The 13,485-nt window shown below is 37.8% G+C and overlaps 1 protein-coding gene across 14 annotated transcripts in view; it reads right to left on the reverse strand.

Moving 5' to 3' along the window:
* UNC79 (unc-79 homolog, NALCN channel complex subunit) overlaps window positions 1-13,485 on the reverse strand; it is a 108,290-nt gene that overhangs the window by 15,719 nt on the left and 79,086 nt on the right. For all 14 annotated transcript variants that reach the window (XM_065063604.1, XM_065063603.1, XM_065063600.1 and 11 more), the window contains 4 exons: window positions 13,183-13,251; window positions 12,458-12,568; window positions 6,654-6,758; window positions 1,540-1,617 (listed from right to left, as the gene is read on the reverse strand). In XM_065063604.1, the coding sequence (XP_064919676.1) occupies window positions 1,540-1,617; window positions 6,654-6,758; window positions 12,458-12,568; window positions 13,183-13,251 (363 nt within the window). The remainder of the gene's footprint in view (window positions 1-1,539; window positions 1,618-6,653; window positions 6,759-12,457; window positions 12,569-13,182; window positions 13,252-13,485) is intronic.

A 13,485-nucleotide genomic window follows, 5' to 3' on the forward strand; every position in this document is an offset into this window, starting at 1 on the left:
ACAACAGACCCACTAGGTATCATATAAACTCCTGTTTACATGTTAATAGTCTGAGGTGAAGATAATGCTAGCTGAATTCAAGGGGAACTATGCATTCATCATTCTCAGGGGCCAAGCAAAAGCAATGCTTAACTTTTCAGGCTAAATGATGAAATTATCAAACCAAGTATCTTTTTGAAGTCACCAAAAACTACTATATCCACAGTTTTAGTCTTGGGGGAAAACATTGCAAAGAAATTTACAAGGGAAAACTACTCTTCTTTGACCTCTGTTTAACTACCTACACTTTAAAGCACAGAAGTTGATTACCCTATCTGGGTATAAAAATGAACCAGATTTAATTTTGATCACAAAATTATTAAGCCATAATGGAGTTTTAGTGGCTGAAATTTGAAAAACTGCTAACATTCTATTTTTAAGCAACTGATCTGGGCACGTCTCAATTTTGCATGTTAATATCAATCTACATAATGTTGAACTGTATCACCTTCTGGCTTTCCAAATGCTATGCCTGTCAGTTCCCTTGACAGAATAACAAACAGTAAAATAAGGTCACTGGCAGCCCTGTCAGCATATCCCCCATCCAGTTTATGTGGACTAATGATTCCTCATGGTTTCTAAAATACTGAACAATAGGATTATAAAAGATGCTATACTCAGACCTCTGAAAATAATTCTCAGTTGCAAAAGACTTCTCTCCAACCATCTATTCTGTTTCATTCAAGCAGCAGGCAGCCTGATTCTTTATGATTTCTTCTGAAATGATAGCTTTCCTATCATATCTTGTAATACCAATGTTAGTCTATCTATTTAAAGCAAGTATAAATTCAAATATTCTGTTGGGAGAAAAGGTGTTATTAAAGATTTGCATAAAAAAAAAAGTCACACACTTCAGAAGATACACAGGAAAGATCCTACTAGTTGATAGCAATACACATTTAGAGAAAAGAATTTTCCTCAGCCTGTGAAGCAGAGCTGGGCTGACCCTCATCCATCTCTTTGGGTACTCACTCAGTCACACGTGTCATGGAACAAGACCTCCAACTGTGCTACTTCCTCGTGTATTCACCAGCCGCATATTCAGAGCCTACGCAATTATGAGTACTGGTACTTTAGCTACACTCAGCAGCAGGATATAGATTAATGCCTTATACATTACCAGAAAAATACCATTAACTCCCTTTCTGTAACCAGATAACCTTCTGTGAGAATGGAGGCAATGGCTCATAGCTTTCCTCCCTGCTACCATTTTTTAAGGCATTCAGCTGGTCTGTTCCCCACATTGTCCTCTTGAGCACAAGTTCCAGCTAAAGTCAGTTACATGACTAAACATTATCAGTGAAAGTAAGAGAAGCAACTTGAAGTTCAGAACTTTTTCAACATTATTAAAAAGGAATAAGCATCTCAGCCACTGCCTGAGATACACCTTGTCAATCAGAAGAGAAATGAAAAGGAAACAACATTAAAATGAAGCAAAATGAGCTGAATAAGATACATTTTTTAAAAAACAAAAGAGATGGAGTTTGATTCAGTACTTACTCCAGGCATGGAGGCAATCATCTGTTTATGCAAGATTGTTGACTCAGCTAGTTTAGTTCCAGCATCTGCACAAACAAACTAAGAAGAAATAAAGACAAGTTATTTTTTAATTATTTTTGAGGAACCTGAAGACACTAATAAGTTATTAATGACTTTATTAAAACCAGTTCAGATTCTTGCTTTTATTCACAGTAATTTGCCTTTAGACCTCTCTTTCTTTATAAACAACCTAGTCAACTTAATTAACATGTATATGCAGTGCAGAACGAGTTTCCAGAATATTATATAATAAATCAGACTTTATGAACAAAAATATGTATCTTTGTTATTCTTTGCATATATTAAATGTTCCACTTTCATTATAGAGTAAATCATGACAGAGAATAAAGCAGTGTGACACATTCTTCACTGTGATATTACAACACTTTCACTGAAGTTCTACAAAGATAAATTATATGAAAAATGTTGAAGGTGAGAACATACTGGTATGGTGCGGTATAACTTCTGCATGATACGGGCCACAATACTTCAAAAATACAAGCTATTTCTGAGAGAAGGTCAGCATCATTCTGTTATAGTAGAATATCTCTAATTGCTTTTCTTACGCTTATATTTTCCTTGCTTTTTTTTTCTTCTATTTCCAGATTCCTCGACCCAAAATCTCTGCTGTCCACATCATTCATGCATTAGATCTGATAATACTGTTATTAAATCATAAGCTTCAATAATGCATTGGACATCCTGCTTGTTCCTAAAACTTGTCCTAATACTGTTTTTGCACTCAAGCAATTTATGTTCACAGTGATTCAATGTAAGTTTCTACAAAAGAGCAGACAGAAAAGAACTGTCAAACTAAGGTCTAAGCCTTAATTTTCTTTCTTGAAAATGAATACCACGGTACCTTCACAAACTGAGACATTATATTTTACAAATGTCTGATGCCTGTGTGTCAGCAGTATTCGCAATGACTGACTGTTCTTCTTGAAAATATGCCCAAATATCCCTTACAAACCCAGAATTTACTCTTACATTTCCATGAGCTTTACCTTTCAGTGATGATTGGTAGCTTTAATCTTAACTCAGACTTCCCACCAACACCTGGAAACTACTCCACCTATGTCTTGATGAAGAGTCTGTTATTTGAGATAAATACCAGAAAGACAGTCCTGAGTTTAGATTAATAGTCTAATCAGGTAACCTCAGATACAGGTCTGTCTCCAGTGGACTCTTCTTCTGGTTAGAATTAATTTTACAACAGAATAAACCAAACAGAAATAAAACAACAATCTCACCCACATTTCAGTTGAGAGACAGCCTAGTGCTTCTCTGTACCACAGTTCTAATCATTACGTGGGAAGCAAAAAAAAAAAAGCCTCAGGGTTATGGGCTGTATCAATCCGGTGAAGACAGCTGAATCTTAGTTCAAACAGCAACCATGACTCTCCCCTTCTCCTTAAAAAGAAGGACCATTAATGGACTTATGCAAATAGATGACAGATTTTCTCCTAATGCATCCTATCTGAAAAAGCGATGTTGACGTTGGGTCCACTGGACAACAGCTATGTTGTTTTCCTGTGCAAAGGATTTCTCAGTCAACTATTTGTGTGCAGATTAGGGTTCCCTTGTACTACATCAGCTGCAAAAAAGGACCATAATTCCCTGGAGAATCTGGCTATATTTAGCATCCAACAGTGTGCTCAGTGCACTGCTACAGACATTGCACAGCACTCACCTTATAAGTTAACAAAAACCTTTGCCAAAGACAAATGTAATTTCTTTTAAAAACAATAATAAGCAGCAACCAAAGCAACCGCTACTGCTCTCCTGTACGCTTTCTATACCTTTTGCACAGCAGAGTTTGGGTTAAACAATATATTAATTAATATGTGAAAAATAGCTGGTAAACCTCATTCCATTTCTAATGAATAATTAGGTCTTGTTTAGCTTATCTTTCTCATCATTAGACTACCCGTCCCAAGAACCCTTCCTAAAGTTGCAATGCAGTCAAAAGAAGATGAGAAAACCAAACTCAAAATGAAAAATTTCTTACATTTCCACTCCAACTAACTGTCATTTATGTTGTGTCCCTCTATAAATGCTATAAGACATTAAGAAGGCACTGGCAAGAGATTTAATGCCAGCTACATGTAAAGAAAAATGCTTCCACACTGCAAAAAGATGAGAAATGGGAAAACAATTGCCATGCCTCTTACTAGCATTGTCTGCTGAGATACAGCTGCAGAATAATGTCTAAATGGGAATGTCTGCTGACTGTAGTGAATTATGTATATACTATACTCTATCTGTATTATGCTTCCATTCATAATCAGGGTTTTTAAAATATACATTCTTATAAATGTATTATATGTAACTTCAAATCCTTACACTCAGTAACTAGTAGACCAGATCTTCACAGAAACAAACGTATCACTAGATATAGACCGATTTACATTAGCTGAAGGTCCAGCCCAAAATTGGAATCATCTAAACAAAACAGATCAGATGATACACTGAACCTTAGAGCCTGACTGAACAAGCAAATCCTAATGAGACACTAATTTAATTTAAGTCAATGGAAATCCTGAACATGTGGGGTGGTGAAATGTGAGCAGGAGAAAAGTACTGTGAAAAAAAATGCCAGGTGGAGACACAGTTCCTATGGAAACCTGTGGAACAGCAGCATGTACATGATGGTTTTCATTTGCTAGGACAAATCAAGGGGACAGACTTCCTGTACCCTTGATTATCGAGGATATCTGTACAATGATTGTGGTGATTTGGTTAAAATTCTCGTTCTTTGTAAAGTGCGATGAAGTTAACTCTCATCTTCACACCGATGACACCAGTGACACTGATGGCATCATGTAATCTGGATGTATGTGGGTGTCAAATGTATGTTCCTAGGAATTCCTTTGTTAATCAGCCCACAACAGATCCATCATTAAACGGAAGCGCTCCTAGCTTCTTTGTTATCTCAAAAATTTTGACTGAATCTCTGTAATCTGTCTACACTGTCTGTATAGAATCTTGCATACAGGCTAACATGTCCACAGGGACATGACTATCTTGGAAATTAAAACCATTTTCGTTTGGTGCTGTGTTAACTCTGCTACTAGTTTTATGAATTCAAAACTATGCAATTTGAATTAATGTTGTACGGGCTTTGTGTGGTAAAGAGGTGAACCAATCCCCTTAATTATATTAATGACACAAAAGTACATTAAAATAATCATATACATACATGTGTATTTACTAGTAGATTTCTTAAATTACAATGGTGCTTAAGATTGGCTTAGTGGTTACTATGGTATTTAAATTCAAGAGGCTGTTGAATGATTCAGACCACATACTACTGAGGGTTGCCAATTTACACAGTCAATGGAGAAGCAGTCGTCATGCCTCCAGTAGGCATCTATGGCAGATGGTCTGAATAAACCCCTATTCTTTACCACTGACTGCATAAAAACAGAAGCTGCCTGCTTTGGATAGCAGGAAATATGAATCACTTCATCAGCCTCTGAAAGAGAGACATCATAAAAGACATTTATATCCACATTGTTGTGTAAGGTATGAATACATCCCAAAGTGAATACAGCATATGGGAACAGTGCTAGGAGGAAAATCCAGGCAATTATCTTTTTATCTTTATGAGATAACAATAATGTAAGAGAGAGTTTTGCTTACTGTGTCTATCAGGTGATTGACTCAATGTGAAGGCCAAGTGTTTACCAGTGAAATCCCACAGCTAAAACTGATGTGGCATGTTTGCATGCTCAAATGACAAATTCAGGATTGACTAGACGGTGGGATTGCCACCCTGTGGGGTGGCCATAGGACTGAGCTATACAATGGAGCAACACAAAAAAATCGCTTTATTCTATAATATGGGAAAAATCAGTTCAAGTCAACAAACACCAATGCACAAGGTATCAAGCTGCATCACTGCACTCGTAAGACAGAAAGAGGTTGGTGGTTGTTAAGTTATTTGATGATCTTGGCTGGGACCAAGAATAGAAGTCTGGGCTTAAAAAAAAGGTACTATCAAAAGAGAAAATCCCAAGTGTTGTTCTTCCCCATCCCAACTTCTTCCCCTAACACTGATGGCATAATAATTGTTTTCAGAGTTATCCTACCTGCTATATAATTTCACTTGTCAGCATTATTTCTCTGTCAACTAGCAACCAATTACTTACTATGAGTAATGTACCAGTGCTCAAAAGAAACAAGCCCATAGTAAGCTATATGAAGCTTTGACCCCATAATGGGAGGAGAAGGAGTGAATGGAGCTGTGATGCTGAGAGTATTATGAATGACCTACACGACTAACATCTTGCTTGAACCTTATGGAGTGCTTTATACTGGTGCCCTCTCATCTAAAAGTACTGAACACATATAATGGTTAGCATAAAAAATGAGAGCTCACTACCTGTGGTTAAAATTGATGGGCTCTAGTAAAATGTTTTTGCTGGACAGGCTTGTGGTGCCAAACAGTGCCATGGTTGGCAATTTGGAGGCAGAAAGTTTTTTCACAAGTTTGTATCTTACTTCCTCAGATTTTCCTAAGAAAAAGCTATCCTACCTCAGCAATCCACAGAATGAAAGGAACAGAAATATCGCCTACATATTATTTGCTGGAAAATTACACATTAAAAGAGAGCGGCCTTTAGGGACTGCAGCCAGCTTACTGCCTGCCTGCACAGACAGGATCTGAGTTCTGGCCTGTGATCACCTTGCAGCCCTTCCAACACAAACTGCTCACAGGCTGTGGGGCTACGATATGAAGACAAGGTAGCAGCTGGGGCAGCAGCCCCACTGGGACATGGTATGAAGCTCAATGGACTCAATCCTAAGGTGCCCCTTCCAAACTGAGATATATTCTGCAATCCTCAACATATCAGCAATGAGGCACAGGTCAGTATCATCCTGGGAATGTGGATTCCTTAGTTTCTTAAATTTTAGTGTGGGAGTCTAAATGTATGCACCTATGGTTACTTGCTTCCCCTGACATTACTGGTACTTTCTGTAACCATGCTGGACTTGCTTTCCCCCCAACCATGCCTGAAATTTAGGCCGAGACAGGATCAGTGTGGGAATTTAATGATAATCTCCTGTACCTGCACCAACAGCAGCAGATTCATGTCTGGTAAGGGTGACTTTAACTTGAGGGCCTGAAGTAACTCCAATATGACACTGCGCGTCAAGTAGAATTTGTCCCTTTCCTACAACAGAAAAAAAACACAAAAGAATACCTTCAAATTCAATTACACCCACTAGTAAATGATAAAAATATTTTTTATCTATGTTTGAGAATAAAAAAGCTAAAAAGCATACTAGTTTCTCCTGTCTTACAAAAAAGCAGAAATCATTCATCATTTATGTAATTCTAAACACTTGATTGAGTAGACATCAATGAGAGTGATGTTGTATCAGGCACTATATCCAAGATTTTAATATTTCACATGTAAAATATAGACAGATTTCATAAAACAGTTACAAAACCCAGGCATGCAGTGCAGCTTTCAGTAAGTACTTCCATATAAAGGGAAAAGCAATATAAAGGGAAAAGCAATAAGGATTGACAGAGAACAGAATTAGCAATAGTGTTTAGCATTATTCTTTCTTTCATTAAACCTGCTAGAAATGGTCTGGTTTTTACCATACTTTTTTTTTTTTTTTTTTTTCTGTTGTCATTCCCCTTAAAATAAGGACGCCTGCACTAAGGCAGCTTGGACATCTATTTTCATTCATTTGACTAGCAGTACTTTTCCACTTAAACAATAAAAACCATTTTGGCTATGGCTGCTACAACAAATGTTTCAAAACATAGGGGAAAATCAACCATGAGAGATTAAAACATGGAAGCCTAAGAATAGAGTTGTAGAGCTGAGACAGCAAGGAGGTACAAGAGATAAGATGAGCCTGTTATACATCTTACTTTGACATTCTCTGACTTTAGACGAAGAGATAAAAATGTGGAACAAATCTTTAACCTGCTACTGACCACAGCAACTCAAGAATTTTGATCAGCAGGAAGACTTACACTGCTCTCTTTGAAATAACCATTAGAGATGAAATAATGTCTAATAAAGAGAGTATATCCAAAGTGTGCTTAAGATTTAAAACCTAATATCTTCCATCTTGTAAATCTCATGCAGCTGCCTGCTCACTTAAGTTAAATGTGCAGAACTTTTTATTCAGTCAGGGCCTTGGTTCCTCTGTGACATCTGTAAAATGAGATAATCACATTTGTCTCTTCCTCAGAGAAGCGTTGTGGGGTTTAGTTAGTGAGGGTCAGTTTGAAGGCCACGTCCAGCTGCACAGTGTACCAAGTGCAGCTAAAAGAGAAGGAGTTGGAAGAGATGAATATCTGGAAGTGAGAGTGAGCTTTGGTTGCAGCAGACCACGAAGCCAGTCACCAGCATTCCTCATGAGAAAGCTGAAGTCACCACATTTTATCTGCAAGGCTCACTTGCCAAACCAAGCTTACAGCAACAGCGCACGCCTCCCACAGCACCCACATACCTTCTAATGAAAACAGATTTTAAATATCAGCCCCTGATTTGGGAGAAGGTGCCAAAAAACCAGAATGGTATGTCTTTCATGGATGTTATGATGCCAGTCTGTGAATCAAGAGACCTTACTTCAAGCTCCTAGTTTGATCTTCAGTTACATGGAGTGTGCAGACAGATTACACGTTTAGCTGATGGAATGGGCCCCAAACTGCAGTGGTCCTTGTCTGACCACGTTCTGCACTCTAGGCAGCTAAACTCACAAGAAGCTAACATTCCAAAATAAAAATCAATCAATCAATCAATATTTTTTTAAAAAATCATTCCCTTACGGGAGCAGCAAACACTGGATGAGTTCAGCTGTATTATGAAACTGTTACTTGAGGGGACAAGTACTCAAAGGTCACACATCCCACATGCATGAGTTGTGCTCTGTCAAGAATAATATAAGAATAACCAGGAGAGGTCAGACCACAACAAATGTCCTCAGTTACTTATCTCCAACAGGGCCATACACAGATGCAAAAGGAAGAATATAAACAAGGCAAGCACATATAATTTGCACTACTACTCTCCTAAGCCACCAGCTATTTTCAGCTGAGGGAATTTCTGCGCTCAGTTTGGATTCTGTATAATTCATAACTCTCAGTGGATTTCTCTTCCACATATGTGTCCATTGACCTCTTGGACACATGCCAACTTCTAGCACCCACAGTACTTGGCGAGGAGTCACACACTGTTGAAGAACCACTTCTCTTTACTTGTTTTCACACTGGTTCCTACAAACTTAATATGTTCTTGCACTGGAAAGTCAAGAAATTATCCATCCTTGTCTGGGTCACTTGTGACCTTACAGACCTCTCACATTCCCATCAGTTAGTTGTTGCTTTTTCAGGCTGAAGAGCCATTACTCTGTATGTGGAACTGATCCCACTGTTTGATCGTTCTTGTTAGCATTATCTGTACTTCCTCTGACTCTAGTACATTCTGATTGAAAATGTGGAACCAGAATCATGCACAATACTTCAAGTGCAAATAAACCCTGATAACCTGCTAGAATTCACCAGCAAGAGTGACCCATCCCACCATCACATGTCCTCAGAGCCATGCTCGGACAGCTGGCAATTACATCCCCCAAAACACCGGACAGATGTTCCCATCAATAACCTAGCCTGCACATTCTGGAAGAGACGTGAAATTCTTTCAAAAGATTCAGCTGTTTTACAGACTAACACCTCTGCTACACAGGATATATCTGGGCCACAATGAATCGTTTTGTCAAAAGCACAGGCTCCAAGAATTGCGTCTTTCTTTGGCTCTAAGAACAATAAAACAGTGAGCTACCTCTTTCTCAAGGAAGTTTCATATCACACAGTCTAAACTCGACGCTTGGTAAGCACATGCAGCACAGAGAGATGGAGCAAAACCAAGAAAAATGGGGTTTTTTTTGACATCTGACCTCTTGCTTCCTTCACTGTAAATCAGGAGTGATGACACTGAAGTCAATAATCCAGAGTACCCTTCCTATCAAAGCCTACTTACTCCTATCATTCCACTGGTGATAAATATGCATAAACCATATTTATATTTGAACTTTATATACTGCCACAGAGTTGTAAAAGGGTATTAGTTGCGTAAGAATAATGCCCAGGGGAGTCACATGTATAAACCTGGTATCAGAGTCAAGAACACAATTCTTTGAGCTTCTGTTCAGCCAAATTAACCCTCTCGAATGCCTACGCATCCCTATTAAAAAAAATCCCTTGCAGCCTTCAAACTGTGACTTACCAGAGGTCTATGTGTGGAATGTGAAACTACTGAAGTTTGCTTCTAACAGTATCTCAGGGCCCAAACTTAGTAATAAGAATAGTAAATCTGGTTCTTTAATGGAGTCATATGCTATCCTCCAAGTAAGCCTGCATAAAGCAAATTTCTTTATCTCTGTTGCTACTACAGTATTTACAAATACTGAAGATTGGTCACTTTGATGTTCTTTAAAAAAACTCAATAGCAAAATCATGTCGCGTCCAATTCAGTTGCATTCTGCATTTACTTAATAAGGGTCAGCAGAATGCTAACTAAATGTTAATTTTGAGTTTGAGCTTCTGCAGCTGTAAGAGATAAGAAAGCCAAGAAGTGTCCATTTAGGACCTTAAGATAATTGAAGGGAAAACTAAAGATGAGAAGATTACAATCCACAGAAGAGCTACTCAACAGAGTTCCAAAGGCACTGAAAAAATCAAAATGCTGATCTGGAACAGAAACTCAGACAAGGAAATATCAGATTGACATGAGTCTTCAGGCTCCAAGACAAGAGAAACTGAGATATTCTTGCCACAGGGTATCAGGAAAATATTGGAGATAAAAAAAGATTTGGAGAGGTTGTACAGCACTGACCCCTACAAAGTGCATGTCAGAATGGCTTGGTCTTTGAAAAGATGAGAAACCTCCATAGCTTAGCTGAAAGTTGGTGTTTTGTTCCAGCCAGCACATTCAAAATGGAAAAACAAGTAATTAAATCTAAACAGTTTTGATGTTCACAATTTATATTCCTTCTGGAATTCGCTTCTGTGTGGTATTCTATCACAAACAACATCCTTACCTGGCCACGGTGACTTCCACTGTAGAGAAACACAGATATTGCAGTTCTTTTTGGTTGGTTGGTTGGTTGGTTTTGTGTTTTGTTTTGGTTTGTGGTGGGTTTGTTTTGTTTTGTTTTCTCTTTCTCACAGCCGTGAGAAATATTTCTAATATTTCTAATGCAAAACCATGGTAAGCTTTCAGAAATAACAAAGATAATGTAGTATGGAGTTCCACTACATTAAAGACACCATTCACTAATTATTCCATTTCTGAGTCACCAGGTTGCATTAAACTAAATCAAGAAGGAGATTTTACCAAGCACTATAAATCCAAGGTTCCTGTGTGCAATTAAGTACTCAATGTATTGATAGAAGCATGCAGGAAAAGCATGGACTTTTTTAATGCCATGATTTTAATAAAATATTCTTGAAATAACCAAAACTGTGGAGCGTGAGAGGAGTGAAATATTTCCTGTATTTCACAATTTGCTTTAGCAGACACACATGAAATATTCTTATCAGACCACAAATGCAAGAGGAATGTATGCTTCAGTTTTAAATGGGGCTTTTTTTGTTTCAATGAAAAAAACCCACTGTTGGTCTTCAAGTTAACATTTTTTTCACTTTGCATTGCCCAAAGCCTTAACCACAGAACTAACTCAAATTACTTCCAAAAGCTGGACAGTCTCTTCTGTATTCAGGTTTTCTTTCATAAGCTCTTCTCCTTCAAATGAGACAAAAAGGTAGCATTTGCTTGCTGTAATTAAACATACTGTTAGTTTCTATTTAATGGTTCAAACCATTACATCTGGTAAAAGCTATCATTATTTTCTTGTAGTATAACTTTTCTGTGAGACTTTCATTGCATTTATCACGCCACCTTCACTGTTTGTCCAGTGATGTTTTTAAGACTTATCAAGACTGAAGCAATGTGTGTCCCAGTTGTAGATTATCAATATAGAAAATCATGTAACTACTTATAAGAGAATGTTTCCTAATGATTAATTACTGTTTTGACAAACCTATCAAGGATGGAAAACTGTGCACCTAGTGCATGAAGCAACATTTTTGCTCAGTACTTTAACAATCTACACAGTGGATCATATAGGGCCTTAGTAAAAGGTTCAATTGGGTTTTGTGGATTTTGTTGTTGTTCAACTTCTCACCAATAGCTACAAAACTGAACTTGAGTAATAACCAAGTGTTGTAACTGGGTGTTATTTGTACACCATAGCTTTCGTCCAGGAATCTTAACAACTTTTTGAAGGTGCACACATTATGTTCTCTTTTCTACACAGCTTTCAGCCATGCATGCCTAAGTGAGATACCAAATACAGAATGAAACAGGATCTAAGTTGGGAAGCTCCTAACTTGGACTCTTCCACTTAACTTAGCTATCTGTTGCCACCCCTCACAGCTGTGCTCTCAAAAAGGCCCTACCAGGAATATTTAAGTTGTTACTTCCCAAGGTACATGACTAAACTTGGGCACTAGGAAAGATGTGATGTCCAGACATTTTAAGTCATGCATCAGATATCACCTCTACAAGAGAAAAAAATTTCCAAGTCATGAAATTACACCAAAATATTTTTTTGAGCAATGCTTTTGGGAGGTTCCCTTTATCTGTGTATACACTGGGAATGTGAAATTCAGTATTAAGTCACAGAATCATGATCACTACCTGATTAGCCAAACTACATTAAAGCCATTGACATGTCTGACACTTGACACTGATTTCATCTTTACTTACAAACATACTAGTTGAGGGAAGCCGGGCTTTATCCTCCTTTAGGGACAACTGAAAATAACACATAGTCTCACTGTTACCTTAGTGAAGGCTCGGTAGCACAAACCACACAGTTCCACCAGGTAGGCCAGAGTGAAGACAGCATTCTGAATTACAAAGCTTAGTAATTTTGAAAAAGGCTCCAGAAGACTCTGCAATGACATGATTTAGAAAAATCAATAACTGGTTACTCAGCAAAACAAAAAGCATTCCAACTCTGAAACGCCTGAATGGAACAGCATTAATTTTAGCTCAGAGGCTATCTTGATGGGATTTACAATGTTTCAGTCGAATGGCTATTCTATCTATCATTTGCCTTCATGCCTGTATGAGAAATAGAAGCAAAAAGTTATAAAATAGTTTCACCTCTGACACAGTGCTTATGAGATATAAAAGATTCTGTAGTGTTCATGCGGAAAGACATCACTGATCTCAGTGGAATTGTACTGCAGAACTTCTAAGGAAGTTCATTACCGTCTCTTTTTTCTTTTTTTTAAGGAAAAAAAGACGTGGGGGGTGGAAGAGAACATCAAATCTTTAAGAAGATATACATTCACACCCACACGGGAATGTAATCTCACCCACTCTTTACTGTAACCTAGATTCGAAAGCTCTCAATCTTTTCATTCTCTTCTTCTCAGTATCGGACTGCACAATTTTATGCTTATATATAATATTTTTCTAGTTAGGGGATAAGAACACATTCATGGAATAGCACAGGCTGGCTAAATCCGAGGCAACAGAATTTTGTCTTCTTGGAACTTACCCTGGTGGCACTAGTGGTAGGTATCTTCAACAAGCAAATCATGATTCTTAAACTAGAATCTAAAGAACACTGTGAACATATTTGAAGGCAGGAAAGAAAAAGAAAAAAAAAATATGGTCAGTACTTTTCTATGCACATCTTGCTTTTAGTGGTAGCATCTATGAATAAACCACAGGTGAAGTCTGAAGAATTATGCCTGACAACTGAACTTACTTACTTTGCCTAAACTGGCTTATTCCTGAACACACAATCATATCCCCTCAGTGGCAACATAGCAGAGCATGGGCCTTGAGACGAGAAAAT

The sequence above is a fragment of the Columba livia genome, chromosome 5, assembly GCF_036013475.1.
Source record: "Columba livia isolate bColLiv1 breed racing homer chromosome 5, bColLiv1.pat.W.v2, whole genome shotgun sequence".
NCBI lineage: Eukaryota > Metazoa > Chordata > Aves > Columbiformes > Columbidae > Columba > Columba livia.